Source organism: Melanerpes formicivorus, unplaced genomic scaffold (genome assembly GCF_026170545.1).
Source record: "Melanerpes formicivorus ecotype bairdi unplaced genomic scaffold, bMelFor1.0.p_v2 SCAF_19, whole genome shotgun sequence".
Taxonomy (NCBI): Eukaryota; Metazoa; Chordata; class Aves; order Piciformes; family Picidae; genus Melanerpes; species Melanerpes formicivorus.
In genome coordinates, this window is record NW_027142371.1 from 7,552,101 (window position 1) to 7,576,363 (window position 24,263).

At 42.5% G+C, this 24,263-nt stretch overlaps 1 protein-coding gene across 3 annotated transcripts in view; it reads left to right on the forward strand.

The window, feature by feature from the left end:
- Positions 1-23,806, forward strand: part of DOK5 (docking protein 5) — a 50,049-nt gene extending 26,243 nt beyond the window's left edge. Inside the window, exons 3-9 of one of the 3 annotated variants that reach the window (XM_068149967.1) lie at positions 8,550-8,664; positions 8,766-8,885; positions 9,626-9,815; positions 11,180-11,315; positions 18,743-18,805; positions 19,003-19,123; positions 22,274-23,806. In XM_068149967.1, coding sequence (XP_068006068.1) covers positions 8,550-8,664; positions 8,766-8,885; positions 9,626-9,815; positions 11,180-11,315; positions 18,743-18,805; positions 19,003-19,123; positions 22,274-22,341 — 813 coding nt within the window. In that variant the 3' untranslated portion in view covers positions 22,342-23,806. The remainder of the gene's footprint in view (positions 1-8,549; positions 8,665-8,765; positions 8,886-9,625; positions 9,816-11,179; positions 11,316-18,742; positions 18,806-19,002; positions 19,124-22,273) is intronic. The other 2 variants (XM_068149968.1, XM_068149969.1) reach the window with 2 other exon arrangements.
- Positions 23,807-24,263: the final 457 nt, after the last annotated feature.

Here is a 24,263-nt window from a genome sequence, read left to right on the forward strand (position 1 = left end):
TGCTCTTGTCTTGAGACACGTTGTCAGCAAGAGCAGCTGTTGTAGTTGGTGGTGGAAAGAGGCTTTTCTACAATTATTCTGATTCTGTCACTCCTGGACAAAAGGCTGCTTCTTGCTGTCTGACAATGAAGTTAATCCTACAAGTGAGAAGCCTAGCCTGTCCTGTTAACGTGTCAAGTGTCACTGTATCATAAGCTTGTGCTAATGAATCTAAGGTGAATGCATTTCAGTCTGATAGATGGTACTGTAGGAGGAAACCTCACTTAGAGATTACCAGTGTTTCAGAAATGTGGTCATTAACTTCTTACCTGGGTTCTGAAGTGATTCTCAAATGCTATTGAAAGTAGCATCTAAATGAGAACACTGAGGAGCCCCTCTCACCCCATCAATCTCTGGAAAGGGTTTCATCCATCATAAAACTGTAAAGAGTAGAAAAAAGACAAATGATGAATGGAGCTAATTTTTCAATAGCCCATGCCTCCTTCACCGAAGTGTTAAATTGTTTCAACTTTTTGCCTTTTTTTTTTTCCTCTCTCTCTCTCTTCTTTTTTTCCCCCTGTGATGATTTAAAGTGCAAATGTTACTTCAATTTATTAGTGGAAAGAGTCTGTCCCAGAGCACTGGTTCTTTTGACATGATGGTGATACCAGTCACTGGAGCTGAGTTTCTGTGGTCTGAGACCTTACAACATCTCCTTGGCACCTTTTATCCATTGAAGTTCTCTCCTTGATCCATCTGAAGTCTGGGACACAAATGGTTACCAAGCAGGAACCATCCACTTGGGGCCACAAGCAGTGCTTGGGAGGTGTCTTGGTGTTTCTATCATTGTTTGGGAGTCCGATTTGCTCATGCTTGAACCTGTGGTGTATGTGCCCTCTTCTGCAGCCCTGCAGCAGAGGCTGAATTTTTAGATGCTTGCCACTCAGTTTGAAACAACAAGAGTTTTGTTTTGTTATTTTTTTTTTCTTACAATGCTGACCTTTAAATGCTTTCTAATCTTTCTCTGGGTTTTTTTGCCCTTTTTTTTTTTTTTAATATGGAAAGGTTAAAGTGTCTTAAAATGCAGGTCATCTGAGAACAGTCATCTGTACCTTATGAAGTGAACTGGAAATTTGTATACACAAAGGAAATCGCCCACTTAATTCTTTTGGTCCCACAAGGGAGAGAAAATAATTAGGATCCAGGCTACAAAAATCTATGCAGAGAGCTGCCTTTCAGGTAGCTGTCTAGATTTCATTTGTTACATGTAAATAATCAACCACAAATTACCATATGCTGTAACAAAATAATATTGGAGGAAGGAAAAAAATGCTCTTATTTCTCCAAGTGACTTTCTAGCTGGCAGTGTACCAGAAGAATCCTTAATATTCTGATACAAACCCAACTAACTGCCTAGTGCTGACAGGAATGTACCAGTTCCTCAAGGGAATCTAAGTTTTAATCCAATTGTATTAATCTTGCCTTGAAACAGCAGAAGTAATTTAAACAGTCTTTCTGTCTAGTTATGGAATAATCCATTTGGAAAATTGAATTGTGTAACTTGTAATTGTTTTCCCAGGCTTGCTAATGCAAGACCGTATCACTAGCAAATGAAACGTTTAAGGTAGGACCACTCTGCTAATAAGTGGCTGTTGAACATTTATTTTAATGAATATTATCACTTAGTATGAATGAAATGGGCTAGTTTGAGGCTTTACAAGAACTAAAGTAACTTGTCAGGATATTGTGGTTCTTTCACTATAATGCAGTGAGGTGCGCTGCAAGTTTGTGGGACAGGCACATGCCTTTCCATATGGAAGGATTCATCTTGTGCATGGGTTCCCTGCTCCTAGGAGTGAAAAAAACAGCCTCTGAGACTCATGATGAAAATTGAATCACAGCCAGGAACTACCAAGATTTCTTTGACTAAGCTAATGTTGGACTACAGTAGGATTGTGGTTTGTGTATGTGATTCTACGTGTAAGGAAGTGCAAACCAGCAGCTGATGATTCTTCCCAGGAAGAGAGCTATGGGCATGGCTGTAGACTTCATTTTTTAGATATTTATATTAAAACCATATTTTTAAAACTATATGGAATGTGTGTTATGTATTCTTAGTAAGTCAGATATGTACAGGCAAATCTTATAAGCTGGACTGGGCTGGAATTGCAGGAGCACTTTCCATTCACTTTCCACTCATCACGGGGAGGAATTTTCAGGAAGCCAAGTTAGAACTGTGAAGTCCTTAATTAAGATTAAAACACAAGATAGTTGAGGACCAGTGAATGTGGCAGTTGTGTGGGCAATAAATACAATCCCTTGTGATTGTTCTGCAAGGTGACCCATATTTGTGAATTATGGACCAATTCAAACAACAGTTTGAATGCTAGAGGTAGATTTTAGCCAAGTATTTGTGGTATTTTTGAGGGGAGTGGGAGACATGACATTTTTTTTGCCTGAGTATATCTGGTCAGGGTGAAGATCTGCTTGTACTGTCCGCTGGGAAATGAATGATTAATCCCTCTTCCTGGCTCATAACTCTCTATTGCCACACAGCTCTGCAAGTATTTTAGCTTTTAATCTAGCAAAATGTGTTACAATTACATTTTGGATTGCCATCTTAGCATAAAGGAGGCTTGAAAGTAAATGGGAGGGGAGACATATGCAGGAGGAGGTCTTTAACCCCCTAACAAAATATCTATCTTGTAGTTTCTCTGTTAGTCCTGTCTTAGGTCTGATATTTGTGGTGTGCTCACCTTATTAGAATGAAGTTTATAAATGTACATTACTTACCAATCACAGATAAATAAAGCATGCATGACTTGAACTAACCATGGAAACACAGTTTTGCAGGAGCCTGACAGAAGGACAGCTAGTTAAAAAATGCCAAAAAAGAGAAAACTTCAGCCTCAAATATTTGCAGATGTTTGATATCTGCTTCTGACTCCTTTCCAAAAACGTGGTGGAGGGGGATGTTAGCAGCTTGCCACTTCTGCAATGTGAATTCAGTTTGTATGTGCCAGACAATCTGAGCCATCTGTTGCACAAGGGTGAACAACAGGAAGGCTATTTAGGCACCTGGGATAATGATGGCATTTTGAAGCTTCTTGCTGGGTGACACAGCAGGTCAAACATCAAGTGATCTTTAGACAACTTCTCCCTTGGGAGTGCAGGTGCACAGTTGAGCCTTGGCAGCAAGATAGCTTCTTGGCTAAAGCTGGGCCTTACCAAAAGGGGCTATTATCATACTGGAGTACCTCTGAAAGGTGAAGGCAAATTCAGCAGTTCAGCCCAGAAGAGGAGAGGACAGCTGCTTACTGAGTATATTTTTGCCAGCTATAAAAATCAGATGCCATAGGGGTGTGTCCAGAGCAGAAGGCATATGTGAGCTGGAGGACTGAGTTCAAGTGACTCTCCTGCATACTATCACCTGTGCCACTGACTTCAGAAAGTGTCCCAGAGTGCCAGGTTTTGTCCATCTGTTGATCTCCCTGTGTCTGCTAGCTCTGGTACTGAAGAACAATTTGGTCTGAACCATCTGGGAGGAGACTAAAGTATGTGCATAGTACTGTAGACATTTGGGCTAGAATTGGGGGCTACCTACTAGCTGTTAGGTTTCCAAGGGAGATGGTTTGGTGTCAGCTTGTGCAGCTCAACCAAATGCTATCAGGAAGTCTTCAGATGCATGTGAAGACTTTCAGACTGTGCTCTGTGAAATGTGATTATACAAGAGCTCTCAAGCAGTCAGTGCAGCACAAAATAACCCTGGAGCTGCCAAATGTTGTAGCTATATTTCTCCAAATATAAATACCCATTTTCCTCAGTTCAGAGCTGAAATATGAGTTACAAAGAATTTGATGATCAGTGAAATTAATGACACAATACTACTGATTTCAGTATTTCTTCAAGATAGCACCCAAGTGGGGTAAAAATGCCTGCCATTGACCAGGCTGTAAGCCAGGGCTCTTGGGGTGTGCTTTTGGTATATGGCTGCTGTCAGTTTACATTCACATAGGGCATGTTGTATTTCCTAGAAGAACCTGTCTTAACTGCACATTTCTGCAGTCTCTGTCCTGTCCATCCTCCCTTCTTCCAGTATACAGCACTTGGAGGTGGGATGAAGTGATGAGGAAGAGACTTAGGACAGTTAATCCTCATATAATTCAGTTGTTCCTGTTCGTTCCAACTTTGGATCCCTGTTTCCTTCCTCCCTTCCCTGTACATCCACCCTGCAGAGACAGGGAGAAGCCCACCACTTTGAATTGTCCTTGTACTAACAGCCAGGTCGGTGGCACACTTGTGTGATCTCTATCTCCATCCTCTGCTCTTATGTTGACTTAGGGAGAGTTTTCACATAGAAAGATGAATTAACTGCTAGTTGATAGCCCAGAAAGGCAAAATAGACCACTGTGAATACTGCAAAAGCAGTAGGATAAGAGATAAGTAATGTCTTAGGTAATCTGCATTTTCTTCTTCTTAGCACAGTTTGTGTAGAGGAAGCACAGCAATAAAAAGCAAATGTAGGAGAAGGCATATTCAAATGAAATATTTCTCTGTTCAGAAGGATGAACTTTGGGATTTCAAGCCTGAGCTGATTCTTGTAAAATCTCCATTGGAATATATTATTCTGCATTTGAGATTACAAAGAAGTACTTTACTGCAGTAACTAACTGGCTTTTGAGAGGAATTTATGATAAGAAGGAAAAAATGATTGCTGTTCTCAGCTTCAAAACAATGATGCCATTATATTTGTGCTTCCTATCTAGTTTCTTCAAAAGGAGAATGCAGGAGTTGCAAGTTATGCTGTTATGAGGTGAAGTCACCCAGCCACCATACTTCTGGACACCTTCAGTTTTTCATAACTCCCTAATGTTCCAGCTGAAGTGACTATTGCAGAAGTGGCTGCCCTCATGTAGCAGGAGGATTGCTCTGCTGCACCACAGGATGGAGGGGGAGCTGCTGTTTAGCTTTGGTGGATCAGTTCTTGGCTAGGAGAAAGAAAAGTCTTGGTTGCAAGACATGTCCTTGACTTCTGTCCTGCTTTCTGCTGGGTGGATCTTGTAGAATCACATCTTCTGATGTGAAGCCCTGGAATGGAGTAAAACTGCAGGTATCTGAGATATTGGCAGGAGCAAACTTCAGTCCTTGTGGCTGGGTTCAGAGAGAGGCAGTCCTAGAGCTGCAGTGTGGATATGACACAAGCAATGGTGTGCAAGGCTGGGAGACTTGGGGTGGACAGGGGTGAGCTGGAGGTTGGGGTGAGGAGAATGGAAAGTACAGGATGTCTCTGATACCAAAATAGGAGGAAATGGGTGATGAATGCTCTGTGTCAGACACAGGGACTGCAGGATCATGTGTAAGTCAGTTGGACAGTAGCAGCCTGCAGCCCTACTGAGAACAAAATATGATGACTTTGTAAGTAAAGTGTGACCTTAGGCATGCTGGGAGTCATGAAGGTAGGATGTACAAGGTTGGAGTCAAAGAAGAAAAACAAACAAGTGGTTACAAATGTCTCTCCTTCAGTGCAGCAGGCAAAACAAATGTTTTAATCTTGTCCTCACCTTCCCAGCAGTGTTATGAATGACTGCTCCCATCTGCCCTGGAAATGCATGAGTCAGTCTGAGCACAGGGTCATTTGTGATACTGTTCGGGAGGCATGGTTGGTTTTCTTTTCCAGTTCTGTGCAGTAGCTGGCAGTATCCCCCATGGTGAACTGTCTCTTTCCCCTTTTGCTATGATGTAGGATGTGCAGCCTTTCAGCAGAGGCTGATGGGGAGTATGAGCAGTAGCAGACTGGTTGGTACTTCACAGCTTCCTGACTGCTGAAAGTGCTTTTGGTTCTTGAGCCAGCAGAGAGAGGCAGTTTACCATTTACTGAGTAGTATAAACCTTTCATGATCACACTGAGCCCTGCCACAGCATCTTCTATTCACCATGCTGGAGACAATTACTGGGATATCCAGCAGTAGAAGTGTGACATGCCTGATTTCAAGAAATTCAATTAGGACAAATCCTAGATAGCTAAATGATTCATTACCCAAATGTATGACTACATTCTGCCTCTAACTTTTGTGCTCATAGGTACAAAACTTCATTAGCACATTCACTTACAGGAAATGCAAATGTACTCAGTAGAAATGTCCTGAATAGAAAAGGATTTGGGTTTTTTGTTTCATTCTTTCATTTGAATTTTTCCTTGGCATATGAGAAAAATAGATGAGAGTTGAACTTGGCAGCTGGCAATTTGTGCTTGACCTGTCATGTGCTGAGCAGGATGGGAAATAGGCTGTGACACATTTGTCATACTTAGCAATGAGGCTGGTGAGAGGTTTAGAGCACAAGCCCTAATGAGGAGAGGCTGAGGGAGCTGGGGTTGTTTAGCCTGGAGAAGAGGAGGCTCAGAGGAGACTTATTGCTCTCTACTACTACCTGAAGGGAGGTTGTAGCCAGGTGGGGGTTGGTCTCTTCTCCCAGGCAATCAGCACTAGAACAAGACTAGAACAGTCTCAAGCTGTTCCAGGGGAAGTTTAGGCTTGAGGTGAGGAGAAAGTTCTTCACAGAGAGAGTTATTTGCCATTGGACTGTGCTGCCCAGGCAGGTGGTGGAGTCACCGTTCCTGGAGGTGTTAAAGAGAGGATTGGATGTGGCACTTGAAGCCATGGTTTAGTTAGTCGTGAGGTGTTGGGTGATAGGTTGGACTTGATGATCTCTGAGATCTTTTCCAACCTTATTGACTCTCAGAGTTTGTTGCTGTCTTGTTAGTACTGGGGGATGTGCTTCCATCACAGGATTTCCTGGAAGAGTGAAAAATTCTCATGCAAAATTAAGCACAATTAGGCAGTCTCAGTTTTGACACATTTCAAATTCTTGAACCTGGAGGCTATGGAAACCTGAGTTCTAAATTTGGCAGCTGTGCAGTGTGCTTGGTAAGTTCCCCATGGAATGTTCCTTCCATTATTTTCTTCTGCTGCTGCACACAGAATGAGTTTCTGGACAGTGAATCTGTTTTTTATTTTTATTGAGGGGAGACATTGCTCACCAACTGCTCTTTTCTCCTTCTGTTCACAGTAAGATTACATTTTCAGGGGTCTTGCTTGAAAATGTGATTTTGGCCGTCTGTTCTCCCCTGCTCAAGAGGGAACAGGCATTAAATTGACTCCAAGGAGGTGGCTTAGGATTAAGGGTCAGAGAGGTGCAGTGGTTGTGCTGGTGAACCTAAGAAGCTGTAGAGGAAAGGTTTCTATTGCTGAACCCTACAACACCTAACTACTTTTACTTCCTGAGTCTTATAGATAAGACGATTGCTGCATTTCTTTCTTTAGAGTTGACAGAGTTTGTTATGAGACTATTCTACAAAACTCATGAGACCAAAGTAGAAAAGTTGTTGGGTTGTACAGCTTTGGGATCATTTCTGGTAAATTTTGCCTTTTTCTCTCTCTTCAACCCCTGCTGTGTCAAAGAATCAGTGATTATTTCTGATAATGAATATTTAAATTGAACTTCCTGATTCCCTGTCCAGGGGTTTGCCTTTAGAATCATGGAATCATAGAATCAATAAGGTTGGAAAAGACCTCAAAGATCATCAAGTCCAATCTGTCACCCAAGACCTCATGACTACTAGACCATGGCACCAAGTGCCACATCCAGTCCCCTCTTGAACACCTCCAGGGACAGTGACTCTGACATTAAGAGGAATTTAAATAATGAAGCATTCCTTCTCAAACTTATTTATGGTTGTAAAGATGAAAAGGGGATGTTAGAAATATGAAGAAACTGTGGTATGTATTTACTGAAGCTATGTACAAGCTAGCAGATATGTTGGTTTTTTTTTCTTGGTGTGAAAGCTGTCTTTTTCCAATTGGTAATTGGCAGCCAAGCAACAGAATTGTTTACCAGCCTGTGAATTTTTATAGCTAAAAGGCTTTGTAATAACTAAAGCTGTGATTTTATTTTTCAAGTGGATCATGCCAACAAATCTTCAACTTCCCATCAAAAAGTAGTTTAGAGAGCAGGTTTTCACCATTCTTAGTTCTATCCTTTATTATGAAGGCTATACTGCAGCTGGACTTTATCCTGCCTATATGAAGGCTATACTGCAGCTGGACTTTATCCTGCCTATATGAAGGCTATACTGCAGTTGGACTTTATCCTGCCAAATGAGTGAATCCACTAGGTTTTGGGTTTATTTTAATCTTCACCTCTCTCTGCTTCTGCCACATCAGGTGGTTGTTCTTCTCATGTCCTTTATGTAGATATTTCTCAAGCTAGGGTGAGCTTTAATTCTACCTGCCTCTTGGCTAAAGTCCTGTTCAGATGGTGTTGTGCTGAAGCTCCCATACAGATGAGAGAACGGGAGGATGTGGCTGCCTCATTCAGGGTCTTCAAGTTGGTTGTCAAAGGTGATTCATGTCAAGGCTGTGTTTCTTTAAAAGCAATCCTAGACAAGTTCATGCTCTCTCTTTTTCTCTGTCCTTTGTAACATGGTATAATTCTTTGCTTTCCTTCTCCAGTCAATAATGTATATGTAGCTCTTTAATCTCCTCAATAAAACTACACGTGTGCTTTTTCAGGTCACAGAGCTCAATAATGTGAAGAATATCTTACGAATGCCTAAAAGCACGAAGAAGCATGCTGTTGGGATTTATTTTAATGATGACACATCAAAAACCTTTGCTTGTGAGTCAGGTGGGTAAAACAGCCACAGATAATAGAAAATATAAAATCATTAATTGTGAAATCATAAGGGTGTTATACCTACACACAGATTTTTCTGGGCATTTATACAGAACTTGAGGCAGATGAGTGGTGCAAGGTGCTGCAGATGGAGTGTCTTGGAACCCGAATTAATGACATTAGCCTTGGAGAGCCTGACTTGTTGGCATCTGGAGTAGAGAGGGAGCAGAGTGGTAGGTACATAAATATTGACTTTGTGAATTTATTGCATTATTTTAAAAGCCTCTTGAATTGTTCATATGAATATCAGAAATAAGTTGGAGCAAAGTTGCCTTTGCAAGCCCTCCTTCCTGCTCTGTGGGATTGCTTTTAGTTTGGGTGGGTTTGGGTTTTTTGACTTGCTACTAGAGATAAGTAGTAAGGTAACTAGGATTTTTTGGCATAGCACTTTTCTTTTTCAGACCATTTAGTTGCTCTCAGAGATGGGGACTGTCTTTTGTTGTGTTTACTTGTATGATGTCTGTACAACTACTTCAATCTGTGATTGAGGCTCTTTGGCAGCATTGTAAAGCAAACAATAAATAATGGTGATTGCATGCAGAACCTGAGCCCATGGCTACTTCACTTTCTTATGCAAATCAACTAATTACATGCACAAATGCAACTGCAATGTATTTATTTATTCATGCACACAATTTAATTAATTGTTTGCAAATATCAGGGTTTTGGTAGTGCAGTTCTCTTTGGTGTCTGAATGCATGCTCAAAAATGTTTGACACCCTTTAAGAGCAGCATTCTGACTACCCCAAACATGGAGTTTGAGTTACTTGAAGGAATTGAGTCTTTGTTTTTGAATTAATAATTATAAGTGGAAATAAGATCTTGTATTAGAGATGGAAAATAGGAAATTCCTTTAATGATTTGCACATTTACTGGGCAGGGATTTTAGACTAACCTTTTGTTTTTCTCCCAGAGAGATTCAATGTGTATTTGATGCCATCCCCTAATTTAGATGTGCATGGGGAATGTACCTTGCAGATAACATTTGAGAATATCTGTCTTTGGGACATCCAGAATCCCAGAGTAAAACTTGTCTCTTGGCCATTAAGTGCCCTCCGACGCTACGGGCGGGACCCCTCTTGGTTCACGTTTGAAGCTGGGAGGTAAGCGTGTGTTCACTATACTGTGTTGCTTTCCTTGGCTCTGCTCTGAGCTAGTTTCAAAGGATGTTGAAGGACTCCAGAGCTCATCTTCAGATGGAAGATAAAAAAAGAAAGAATTGAAACAAATATTAAAAACACCACCACCAAACAATTCCCTTCCCCCCCCCAAATAATAACTCAAACCAACCAAACCAAGAGAAAAAAGAAAGAAAACCCCTCTAACCCCAGATTGCAACCTGAATGGAAGCAATTGCCAAGTAAAAGTGTTTGAGGTGAGACAGCTGAGGTCTCCCTGAGGATTGCAGGGCAGGGTCTGATGGCACTATATTTTGCTGCATAGAGTTGTTCTTAAATAAAGCTAGATAAGAGCCCCAGAGCATTGGATGGAGAGGTCTGGGAAGAAAGGGTGAATGTTATTCCAAAATCTATGAGATGTAGACTTTTGGTCCTGTACTAGGAGAAGTGGAGCTTGAGGTTGAGAGCAATGAGTGCCAAGTTGTTTCCCAGAAGCAAGCTGAAGAAATGCAGAAGGGACTCCTGTTTTCCATTGATTGTATTCCTGGTTTTTATCTTTCTGATGAATGGATTTGTAAGAAATTTGAATGCAATCCCTTGTTTTAGACTGCTCTGTATTGCTTCCTGCAGCTCAATCTTAATGAGCTGCAGTCTTTTCCTGCCTGAAGTTGGAGCACTTGTTTATTGAACTAAACCATCAAATCCTTTCTAAGGGACATTATTTTAGATGAGCACATTAAAGAATTACAATAGGAAAAGAGAAACAGGTCATACAATTAACTTATCTGTAAAGGGAAGAGGCATTTAAATGTCCATCTTCCATATTACTGCAGGATTTAGTTCCCTTGGGGGAGGGAAAGGACACATTTTTATTTAGCTGATCATGCATTAGCCATGATAGGTCAATGCAATTGAAATGCTGAGCATACGTGTTTGTTGTTTCAAGTGGAAGACAAAACTGCAAACCTCATTACAGGCAGTGTTTAAAGTCTGAAAAGGGGAGATGAATTAATCCTATCTGGCACAGATTCCAGATAGGGTCTAAATATTAAAAATCTGGGTTGTGTGCATGAAGTCCCTGGAGCTTAAGCACTTATCAGCAGTACTTAGTTGAGTCCCTGTTTGGTGAAAGTAATACAAATACGTGATAAAATAGTAAGATTGGACCAGGGCTGCTCAGACTTACACACAAAGACTTTTAGATAACTTTGTTCTATATTTAACAGCCTTTGTTTTCTTCCTACTTGTGCAATAGCGCTTCTAGAGCAGCATGGTGAAGTTTGGCATCTTCCTGGTGACCTGGAATCTTAAATCTCACACTTGGATCTCATCTGTTCTTTCTTTGGCAGGATGTGTGACACAGGAGAAGGACTATTCATCTTTCAGACCAGAGAAGGGGAAGCAATCTATCAGAAGGTTCATTCAGCTGCTTTGGCCATAGCAGAACAACATGAGCGCCTGCTGCAGAGCGTGAAAAACTCAATGGTAGGGTTGCTGGTTGTGCTGGGGGCTTCACACACAACACCAACAAACAATGCTGCTTCAATGTGACTTTAAGTTTGGATTCACAGATAAGAAGCAGTCCAGTTATTGCTTTTATTAAATTCTGCTTGGTTAGAATGATTAGGGTAGTATATATAAACTGAGCTTGCTTTTCAAGAATCAAAACAACAGGGAAACTTGTAGTCCTTGATTTTTGGTGTTTGCAAAGCTATCAGTAAGTGTGAATTAATACAGAGATGATAAGCCTCTGTCAGTGCGCATTCTCATTAGGTTCCTCTGATTAATCAGCATCATGAGTTTGTTTGGAAGCATTTCTCATCAACCTATTTGCAAAATGTTGTGGCTCATGCTCAATTTTCCATTTGCTAATTGATGTGTACACTCCAAGGATGATTTGGAAAGAGTCACATGGTTGAGATTAAACTATGGGGGAGGACTAGACATTTGTCTGATCACGCGGTGGATGTCTGTTTTCCACAAGGGCTCTGTGTAACTAAAACTTGGTTAGTGACACACAACTGGTAGGAAATAGAGCAATGCAAGATTTAAAACTAACATATACAGATTGAGGAAAAGGTAGAGATAATGCTTTTGGAGATAGAATAGAATAGACCAGACCAGGTTGGAAGAGACCTTCAAGATCATCGCGTCCAACCTATCATCCAACACCACCTAATCAACTAACCCATGCAACCAAGCACCCTGTCAAGTCTCCTTCTGAGCACCTTCAGCGATGGTGACTCCACCACCTCCCCAGGCAGCCCATTCCAATGGGCAATCACTCTCTCTGTGTAAAACTCCCTCCTGACCTCCAGCCTGAACCTCCCCTGGTGTAGCCTGAGACTGTGTCCTCTTGTTCTGGTGCTGGCTGCCTGGGAGAAGAGATCAACCTCTGCCTGTCCAGATGCTGCACTAGGGAAGTCAGTTGCACCTAACGTGTTTCAGGATTGTATTAATTGTTAGTTTTGGGTTGGTGTTGGTTTTGCTCACGAAGCTTGTAGAACAAAAGGGGATGTTCTGTTTATCCCTTGTCACAATTGGTCTCTGTTCTCCAGGATTCCTAGGGTCAGAAAACCCAGTATCCTGAAGATAATGGGCTTTCTGAAATGTATAAAATGCTCAGAACTGACAACTGTGGAAGAACTTGGCTATAAACAACATTTTTATTCTAGACAGTAGTAATTGGTTTATGTAATCTGCAACAAGACTTAATGTCTTTCTCTTACTGTAAACATAAGCACTGTTGTTATCCATATCCATGTCTAATCCTTTCAGTAATTATTAATATTGTGAATTCAGGAGTAAGTTGTAGTGACAAATTATCCCAGTATTAATTTGATGACCCAATTGGGATGAAACAGAAAATGCCATTACTACATGTGTAAGTTTAAGAAAATATGAGGGTGGATGTTGAGGGAATGAAGAAAGGAACAATTTGTCTGAATTGCTTGTATTTCTTCTGTTCTTCCACTTTCTTGGACCTGAGACAGAATGGAATCTAAATATGTGACAGGAAAATTACTTATCTTAACAGCCCAATGAGGAGAGAAGGAGCACCAGAACAAGAGGACACAGTCTCAAGCTGCACCAGGGAAGGTTTAGGCTGGATGTTAGGAAGAAGTTCTTCATAGAAAGAGTTATTGGCCATTGGAATGGGCTGCCCAGGGAGGTGGTGGAGTCACCATCACTGGAGGAGTTTAGGAAGAGACTTGATGGGGTGCTTGGTGCCATGGTTTAGTTGATTAGATAGTGTTGGATGATAAGTTGTACTTGGCGATCTCAAAGGTCTCTTCCAACCTGGTTAATTCTATTCTAATAGGAAACTCTTTCCAAGTGTCCTGACCAATCTTGTGGACTTGGACTGATTCAGCTGAGCATGCAGGCAAATGGGTGATTCTGTATGTAGAGAGGTGGGATAACTGAAATGGAAAGTAGAGAAAATTCAAGTTGGTTTCTGTGTGGATCAAATAATGTCTTTACTTTCAACAGGAAAGAGACTACTTAGTGTGGTCTTTGAGAGAGATATGTATTTCACACTACATGCAGGGTGATATGCCAGTGTTCAGCCAATGCTGCTCTGTCAGCTTCTGGCTGGTGTTGTTACAATGTGGTCAGTCCTACTTCCCTGTGTACTGACTTGGAGCCCTGTGATCGCCCCTAACCTGTGCTCATTTACACCACACTGCTTTCCCAGCACTTCTGGGGTCACTAGGAAGGGCTTGGCACTTTGTTTGCTTACTTTCAAAAACATTAGAACCAGCAGGGAGCTCTCTGGCCAGCAACACTGCTATTTCTGTCCTTCCCACTAAAGTATCATAGAACACCATCTTTGGTTTTGACTTGTTTAAAACCAAGAACCTTTGAATTCTAGTTTAATGAGGGGAGTTCTTGTTCAGAAATATTTGAGATTATTGAAGTTGGGACAGATGGGTAGATTATGCAGGTACTCAATAGTCATTACATTAAGCAGATTAAAATTAACCTGGGCTAAGTCAGCATAATTGACTGCAGCCCCCTAGGGTGAGAAGTGATTTATTAGCCTGTTGAGAAGGTGAATGATGAAACCACTTCATTTTCAAGAAGCAGGGTTAAGTTCATGACAATAGTGATTAGGCTTACAGGCAAGTTCATGTCTGTTGGTTTTACATTTATGTAATAGCATCTGTAATAGTCGATGCCTGATGCTGTACTGTAAAATTTCCATCTTACAAGTGCCAATAGTCTCAACAGATGCACAGTTGCTATAGATTTCAATAGAGAGCAGCTGCACAGCCTCTAAAAGCTTTTTCATGAGCACTGTGTCCAACCACAAACCCTAAATCTAATTTTATAGACCCTAGAGTGCTAAGTGGAGGAAAAGAACATATTCCTGGTGAGCTGAAGGGTTTGTAATTTAGTAGCAGAATATAATTGTTTCTGATGAGTCCATGTGTCCCTGAATACATTTCCTAAGTCACAGAAACCGTCTTCTCACAAAACAGTAAGACTCTGGAGTTGAGGGATGTTTGGATTGTCACATCAGTGTAGAACTCGGGGGGCTTATTTTGCTGAGTACAAAATATTTGTAAGGTATATCTTTGTTCAGATTAATTTCCCCCTGTATTTTCCTTCTGCTTTTGAATGCCTCAAGGAATTCATTTTGGATTCTTGGATGTCATGCTTGGCTGTCTGTATTGTTTCTGTCTCCAAGAATTATTTCTCCTGTGTGAACTTTCTATTAGTGAAGCTTGAGATATTATTTGGAGAAAGCATAAATGAAGGAGAGGAGGAGATATGGTGGTGAGAAACGAAGTTTAACACTGCATATCTTCTGTTTGCTCTTGTAATTCTGCACCAGGGATGTGATTGTCCAAGACCAAAGTGAGGATGGTATTAAGCTACCTGAGGGCTCTGGGAGATTGCACACACCAAAAAACCAAACCAAAACAAAAAGGTGGGGAGGGGAGGAGCAGAGTTGAATGCCCTGTGCTGACAGAGCAAAATAAATCTGCCAAGTGCTGTTGGGAATGTGGGCTAAAATGTTTCTGTCACCTCCCTAGCAGTCTCTCTCTTTATATTACAGTATGTTGGTTCCATTCATGACTATAACTGTCTCTGGCTCTTGAAATACATGTGGAAGATTGATGTGATAGTGGTTCCACAGCTGGGAGCCTCGCCCTGACACTTTCTGACAATGTGCTGTTGCTTACTGTTGAGTTCTGAGCCGACACTGGTCAGAGTCTGGCACGCTCACAAGTGGGTTTTCTTTATTTTCCTTTTCAGTGAATTCAAAGAGCTCTCCCTTTTCCCTTTTAAAGGGAAAAAAGAGCTGGGTTTAGTTATCAATGCATAAAGTAATTCTGGGCATCTGGTAACTCATTTCATCCAACCATTTTTTCCTTTTGCTTTTGCATTGCCAGACAATGGAAAGAAAACATCTATTCAAGTTACATTTTCGTGAGCATTTGGTTGCCATGAAAACTGACAGGAGCAGTGCTGTCACTTGACTGCTGTCATTTATACCTGCTCTCAGTGCAGGTTGCTTTAAAAAATGACATGACAGTTTGACATCTTGCTAAGAAGCAATAACTGTGAACTTAGCAGTTTGGGCAGCTAAAGCTCAGTGCTTCGTGGAAAGGTCTTTATAAATATGTAAAGGGTGAATGTCAGGAGGATGGAGCCAGCTCTTCTTGGTGATGTCCAGTGATAGGACAAGGGGCAATGGGTGCAAGCTGGAGCATAGGAGGCTCTACATGGACATAAGGAAAAACTTTTTCACTGTGAAGGTGACAGAATACTGGAACAGGCTGCCCAGAGAGGTTGTGGAGTCTTCTTCTCTGGAGGCTTTCAAGACCTGCCTGAATGTGTTGCTGTGTGACTTGTTCTAGGTGATCCTGCTCTGACAGCAGAGGTGGACTCAGAATCATAGAATCATTAGGGTTAGAAGGGATCTCAAGGATCATCCAGGTCCAACCCCCCTGCCATGAGCAGGGACACCTCACACTAGATCAGGTTACTCAGATCTATCATCCATTACTTGGATCTTTTGAGATCCCCTCCAACCCCTAACATCCTGTCATTCTGTATTATCAGCCAGTTTAGCAGCAGCCTTCCCTGAGTCTTCTCAGCAACTCGTGTGAGCACTTTGCACTGTGTCTGCTGTGTGAATGCCTCTGTCCAGGCTGGAGCCTGCTATTACCTCTGGCTGTTTCAGACGTGCTGAGAGTGGAAATGGTGCTCACTAGCTTCTGAAATGAGATTAATGATGATTAGTATAAGATGGATAGTAGTCAGAACAGCAGCAATATTTTAGTGAAGCTGTTTCCATTAATCTGCCTGCTGGTGTGCAGGTGTTTTTAGGGGATTTTGGAGGGGTTTGTGATGGATTTTGATTTTTTTTTTTTTTTTTCAGCAATATTTTCTGAATTATTTTGAATTTTTTTTAATGTACTTTTGTTAATTTGTTGATGTGGGATCCAAGAGAGAAAATACTTAATCTTTCCTCCCTGAGCTTCTAGGATTTTGGGATACCAGCCACCCCCTGTGCTTGACCCAAAGCTGTGTGTTGGCTCAGCAGATGGCCAGATAACAAGAGGTGGCACAGCAGCTCCCCAGCTGCTCTTGGCACTGGCTGCCGATGGCTGCTGGTGCCGCTTCTCTATCCCCTTCTCTGCTGGTCTCTCATAGCTGCTGGAGCTGCAGAATGGCTTTGTGTTGTCCCTTGCTGCTTCTCACATCTTTTCTGCTTCTTTGATTTAAGTGTGACTTAACATGAACCCTGCCACATCTACAGGGAGCTGCATTTGAATTGCTCTGGGGACAGAATTGTAGGATGGCTTGGGTTGTAAGGGACCTTGAAGATCACCTAGTTCCAATCCCCCTGCCCCACAGGCAGGGACACCTTCCGCTAGACCAGATTGCTCAAAGCTTTATCTAGCCTGGTCCTAAATACCTCCAGGGATGAGGTGCCCACAGCCTTCTCAGGCAACTCTCCCAGTGTGTCACCACTGGAACAGATTGCCCAGGGAAGCTGTCAGTGACCCTTCCCTGGAAATGTTCAAGGCTAGGCTGGGCAGGTCCTATTGCCCTCAAACTACTGTGAGTCCTTGAAAGGTTTTTGAGTGGACTACGATATCATATAACATTTTGATACACATTGCTTTGGAAGCTGGAGCTGTTGAAGAGATAGGTCCTGATCTCCTTTCAGGTTTCAGCATCCTCTTTCTCCCCTGAGCAGGAGGGGGGAGAGAGGCTGTGGATTAGGTGCCCTCTGGTGAACAAATCTTTTGTTGTATTAATGATGCATGGAGCCACAGGTCCCACCTGGCTCTCTGCTCCCAGCCTTTGCTCATGCGTGTTCCAGCATATCAATTCTGACTGGTTTCAACCTGCTTTTGGTGCCGAGTGCTTCTGCAGCATAAAGCCAGGTCATTAGCAAGTTATTCCTACTCTTTCTGTTGCCACAGAGATACAGTAGGTTAATTGTGAGAATGAAATCAATCATCATTAAAGCTGCCTGCACTCGCAGTTTAAGGTGCTGTGATGAAGCTGTGTGTATTCAGGACATAACACACTCTCATTCTTATCTTCAGCCATAGAGGTTTGAATTTTTCCCCCTGCTGACTGGGTTCAGGAGGAGCCACCCTTTCTTCCCCTTTTCTCTGTCTTTGTCTAATCTTCCTCTAGTTATGTTTCTCTTTTCCTCCCAGGATAGCCTGTTGTTCTTCCCACTCCTCCTGACAGCTGAACCATTGCTCAAACTCCCTTAGCTTGTTGCCCAATCCATTAATAAATGGAACCACCAAAACTTATATCTACAGCAAGTAAATGCTATCCTCACAATGTTCTGCTGCTTTTTACTCCCAGTAAAAGATCTGTCATTGTTTGTTTCCATGGTGCTGAGGTATGTGTGGTGACACTGCAAAGGGTGTCGGGGCTTTAGTGAAGGGGTTGTAATAAATACACTATATGGTGTAGGTGGAACCTTGCATGGTGCCATGATTCATATCCAGCTGATGTGGAGGTGGGTTTTTTAAGAGCAGGAGTTAATCTGGGTTTGGTTTTGTTTTGTTCTAGCTTTACATCATAGGTACAGTGTCCACTGTACAGAGAGGAGGTTGAAGGTAGATGGCACCTCTAAATAACTTGGAAATGGATGTCTGCAGATGCAGCCAGCCTTTGTCTCTCTTCTGTGCTTGCTTCAGCTATGTGTTTTTGCTTCCAAATATTCTTATGTTCTTGTAAAATGTTCTTTCACCTCAGGTTTTGTGAAACTAAAGCTTTTTTTTTTTTTTGGTGGTAAAAGACTTTCATAAATTAGAAGAGTCAAGTGCAGATTTGATATGTTTGAATTGGTGTTTTCCTGAGCTGTGGGAGGAGAGTTTTATCTGTACTGTTAAACTTATGATAAAATCCAAACATTTTTATCAGCTTGCAAATACGTCTTACTGAATTTTTGGGGAAAAGAAAACCTCAGAGTAGTCAGTTCCCATGTATGGTTGAGTTAAATGTAGTGTAAATAGCAGGGGGCTGTGTGTATCTGAATGTAGCTGTAATGTAGCTGAAGTTGCTGTATGGAGTGGGAATTGAGATGAGGCCCGCAGCTCACATGCTGTCTGCTCAACATACCTGGATGTGCTGTTCATTCAAAGAATCCAACTGAAGCATGCAGTTGTCTCCTGTTGAACTCCTGTGCCATTCAACTGGCACATTCCTTGATTGTAGGAGAGAGGAGTTCAATAGAAAATGCTTCAAAACTAGCAAAACCAACTTGTCTCTGCTCATGTGAAACATCTCCTGTCAGGTTCTCAATGTGCTGAGGCTGTATTTATCTTTGGGAAGTTGGGAAGACCCTCTGATGGCTTTGCTGCTAAAGGGGGAAGCCTACCAGCACTCTTCTACCTTCTCCTGATCGCTGATTTTTTTTTCAGCTACTTGAGTTAGAGCTCCCTTCAGGGGAACCAATGCTAGCCCAGGACCAGGGGAGCACCAAGGTGAGCTTTGGTGTGCAGCAGCAGCATGGCCTCCTAACTTGAGTGATGTGTGCCTGAGGAGACTAATCCCCAAGCTGGATGTGGTTGCTATTGTAGGATGGGAAGAGGAAGGGAGGGAGAGGCTGTGCTGGCTATTTCGTTAGAAGTTCTTGCAGCCAGTGGTTGTGCTATTCTCACATCAGTCTCCTGCTTTGCAGCTTCAGATGAAAATGAGCGAGCGAGCCGTGTCCCTCAGCGCCATGGTGCCCTTGCCCCGCAGTGCCTACTGGCAGCACATCACACGACAGCACAGCACCGGCCAGCTCTACGGCCTGCAAGGTAATGGGCTGGGGTGGAAGCAGGAGCTGCACAGATCGCTTCATGATACAATATTGCTGAATTACTTCTCTATCTATCTCATGAAAGGCTGATATTTGGTCTCAGCCAGATGCCACTGCTGTCTGGGTGATGGAGAGGAAGACACATTCCACCCAAAGATGGACAATTGGGCAGGGGGGTGGTCTTCTGCAGGTGCCCTTTGTAGTTCCCATTAGAGAGAGATCCTTCATCTGACAAGTTTTCTGGCCGTTTTTACAGGAAGATCAATTATCAATGTTGCCCAGTTCTTTCTACTACCAAACTCTTCTAATGGCACCTAGTTGTTTGCTAGACTTAGAGCCATTTGGTTCCCCTCCCCTTTGGGTGGTTGCTTCGCACTAAGAATGATGCAACCTTCATTATTGATTTTTGTGTACTCACTAACATTCAACCAAAGCAACTGCATCCATGAAAACAGCTGAATTTGGGAAAGCAAAAGGCCATGATAAGTGGTTCTGGAAAACAGTTGCTTGAACATCTGCACTGGTGCCACTGTGAACTGCAGTGTGGCCTGAAGATGGGCAGATGTTTGCTCCAGATCCCTCAGGCCTGAAAACCTGCCTAGGCTGCAGGGAGGGAGCTCCCCGAGGAGGTCTCTGCACCTAGTTGTCCCTCCGTGATCACCAAGGGACATCTAGTGGTTGTGGAGAGCATGCATGGGGAGGTGGTGGTGAGCGTACAGTGTCTGCAGGAAGGACGGCTCACAGCAGTGCTGACTGAGCTGACTTTGCCTGTCTATTTCAGAGCATGCTTTAAAACTGAACCTCGGTCTCCTGAGATGGTGAAATGAAATCTGCAGCACCTAACGTGCTGCTTTCACTAGAAGCATCTTTGGGGTAGGAGCTGCAGGTGCTTCGTACCACTGACAAGCTGGTCCAAAGTCAGCACATGGTAGTTGTGTGCATTCTTAGAATTAAAAACAAACAAACAACACTCTGTTTGTATTTCAAAACGTGTTCTTTCACTCTAAGCTACGTGGATTGGCTGAGTTAGTGTTGGTACAGAAGCTGGTATTGATGAGCTGTGAGGTCAGGATCAGGGTTTTGCTTGGAAAAGCCTGTAGAAAACAGACTGGATGCTTACTAGAAGTATGGCAGTCTGGAATATTAAATGGAAGGGGCCAATTTCTGTCATAACCTTGGTTTTGCAATATATGGGATAAAGACTGAGCTTGATTTAACATTTGGATTAAGTTTTACGCAGAGAGAGTGATTGCCCATTGGAATGGACTGCCTGGGGAGGTGGTGGAGTCGCCGTCACTGGAGGTGTTCAGGAGGAGACTTGACAGGGTGCTTGGTTACATGGGTTAGTTGATTAGGTGGTGTTGGGTGATAGGTTGGACGCGATGATCTTGAAGGTCTCTTCCAACCTGGTTTATTCTATTCTAAAGATGGACTTGAAGCAGTTTCCCTTTACCATAGGGGCATTAGACGATAAAGGTCAGCTTGGCCATCATCATATGATTCTATGATTCCAAATGAAGCTGGAGATTGATAGGTTAGCACCTCCAGAACATGGAATATAACAAGCTGTGATTAAAATTTACAATTACTGGCCACCCTGACACGCACGCCCAGGCAGCCAGCACCAGAACAAGAGGACACAGTCTCAGGCTGCGCCAGGGGAAGTTCAGGCTGGAGGTCAGGAGGAAGTTTTACAGGGAGAGAGTGATTGCCCATTGGAATGGGCTGCCTGGGGAGGTGGTGGAGTCGCCGTCACTGGAGGTGTTCAGGAGGAGACTTGACAGGGTGCTTGGTTACATGGGTTAGTTGATTGGGTGGTGTTGGGTGATAGGTTGGACGTGATGATCTTGAAGGTCTCTTCCAACCTGGTTTATTCTATTCTATTCTATGTTCCATTCTGGTTCCCTGATCTCAGAAATCCTGCAGAACCGTTTCTCCTGTTTTCCCCCTTTTTGAACACTAGAGGGCGCAGGCATCACATGAAAAGCCCCAGCGAAACCCCGCAAACGTTTCCGAGGGGGGATGAATAACAAAACCAGCACTTTTATGCCTCCTCAATTTTGTTCAATAAGTTCGGGCATGGGAAGATGACCTACTGGTGGCAGCCTGTGGCACATGAGAACAAGACTGCTTGCAGCATTCTGACACAAGCAGTGGGTTGTTTTTTTACTGTGCCTTACTGCTCTTTATTAAAACGATAATTCAGCATTGAGTTGACAGAAGATAGAGTATTTGGGTATAATATCCTAGGAGACTGTCATCAGGAGAAGGGGGTAAAAGTCTTTGTAACATAAGTAGCCATGCAGCTGGCATTGAAATTAGGATAGACCTTGAGATCCTTGTCTCGCTCAGCAGTCAGGCACCTTTCAGAGGCACCCTGAGCACCCCTAATTAAATTAGGTTGCCAGTATCTTGAAATGCTTCACTTATTACTTGAAAAAGGAATATGAAATAATTGTTACATTGAGGGGTGAGTATCAGGAGGATGGATCCAGGCTCTTCTGCCTGGATGCCTAACGATAGGTTAAGGGGCAATGGGTGCAAGCTGGAGCATAGAAGGTTCCATGTGAACATAAGGAAAAACCCTTTCGCTGTGAGGGTGACAAAACACTGAAACAGTCTGCCCAGAGAGATTGTGGAGTCTTTGTCTCTGGGGACACTCAGAGCCTGCCTGGACATGTTCTGGTGTGACCTACTCTAGGTGATGCTGCCCTGGCAGGATAGATGATTTGTTGAGGTCCCTGCCAGTCACTAATGTTCTGTGATTCTGTGACGCATATGAAGCAGCATTTCACACACTCAGTGGCAGAGGCACCCCAAACCTTGCCTGCAAAAACTTCCTTCCACCAAAGTTGTGGTTTGTGATTTCTAAATTGCCTCTTGTCCTCTTTTCTAATGTACAGAAAAGAACTAATGCTGATGGTGTGAGCTAAGGTGCATTTTTCATTTAAAATGCAACATCAAAGCTTCTTAAAAATTCATTTGCTTTGTACAACTTTCAGTTCTCGAGGAAATGGTGTTTGAGAGGGAGCAGCAGGTTAAGCAGGGTTAGGTATAATTAAATGGCTGTAATCTGCAGTTTACTCAGTCCTTTATGAGGTGCCTCTGTCTTACTGTGTTGTTCTGTTTTTTTGCACCTGACTCGAAGATGTTTCTAGCCCAGTGAAGCTTCATCGCACGGACACTTTTCCAACCTACAGGTCAGACCATCGATAAAAGACTGCAAAGAGCTTTACAAACTTTGTCTCCTGACAGCGCACCCCAGTGGATGGCAGCAATGATGACAAGTAAGGATGGAAACAGGAAAAAGTTCAGGTTGGATGGAAAATTCTTGTGACAAAAAAGGCTTTTTAAACTTTGTCAAAAGCTAAAACTGTGCTGTAGATACTGGAGAGGGGAACAAAACCAACGAGCCCTCCAGTGTATCTTTTATATCTTATAGCTGGACAGAGAAGAAATCACTCCCTAAATATTTCCAAATGTTTTTGTATGATAGGTATGTTGTAAATATATGAGCCTTTTCCTGTTGTAGTGTGGTTCCATTTTGTCTGTCACATCTCTGTGCTCCCTGATGTCAGCTGTTGTTTGTTGTAACGCTTCTCTTCAGTTGCTTACATTATTGCTCAGCCTAATCCTTGACCTTTGAAATGGTGGCCAGTTTTAAGCATCTATTGGATACAAATTTTCCTGTTTGAAACCTGATGAAGACTTGATTGATTTCTTTTAAAAGCAGCCTCTCTCTTCTATTTTCTGTATTTATTTCCATCTCTGTAAATGTTTCAAATAAAAAGTCCCACTTAATCTGTGTTACAGTGCTTTTTGTTATCACTGTCCACATCAACGACAGCACTCTTGTGGAGCATGACATTGTACGGTATGGATTGTGCCTTTGGCCAGCTGGAGACAGCTATCCCAACTTCTTATGCAACCCCAGCCTACTCACTGGTGGGATGGTATGAGAGGTATGTGTAAACACTGGAGCAGGTTGCGCAGGGAAGTGGTGGAGGCCCCATCCCTGGAGACATCCAAGGCCAGACTTGATGCATCTCTGAGCAACCTGATCTAGCAAGGGATGTCCCTGCTTGATTCAGGGCAGGTGGACTAGATGACTTTTAAAGATCCCTTCCAATGTAATGCATTCTATGATTCTATGTTTCTAAGTCAATTCAGCCTTTCTGGCTTTTACAGTGTCCTGAAATAACCAGCTGCTGCAGTAACTGGTTTGGGCATAGGATCTGTATATCAGTTTAATAAACATACTATCAACTGTGAAATAAAACACCAGGAAAACATGAGATTTTTGGATTTCTACATCCAAAACATGTTGGAATAGCAGAGCTGGCTGTGAGGGAGGCTTCCTTTGCTTTCAGGAAAGCAAAACGATGTGTGGTGAAGGCAAATGTTTCTGAAGGGGGGAAAAAACCCAACCAAACAACAATATGCCAACGTTATTTATGATATACTTTAGTGCAAAGATAAACATAATGTGTTGTAAATCAGGATTATGTTAACTTTATTTCCAAGCTGAACTGCTAACATAAATAAGTGATCGAAAGGCATGTTATGACTATTAGGTCTTTATCTTTCAGGTTTATTTCTGCTAATGTATTCCCTTTAGAGCTGACAGCATCTGTTGTTTCATCATGGATATGACAGTTTAGTAAATGCTTTTGTTCACCTATCACTTGTGCAGTGATTGATATACTAAGATTCTCTGTGGTTGAACAATCCAATTACAAAGAAGACCCAAAAATGCTACTCTAACCTTGGCCCTTAAATCATGGGTCATTAAATCAACTAGCTATGATCTTATTCTTTATAGGGAAACTGTGCAAAGGATGGAAAAAAGGCCTAAAAGTAACTTGACTTTGAATTGTTGTGTGTATGAGGCAGAAGAAGGTGCCTTGTTTTAATTTGTGGTACTTAATCTTTGTGTCATTGCGGACTCGGTTAGCTGAAGGTTTGCTGTTCTGCAGTTACTGGCTTTATGGTGAGGGAAAGAACTTCCTTGTATTTGGAGCCAGGATGCTTAGACTGCGCAGGAAACTACATCGACGCAACTCGGATATGATGATGCCATCATGTACCCGTTGGATGCCAGTGATACTTGATATACTGCTGAAAATAGATGCAGAACT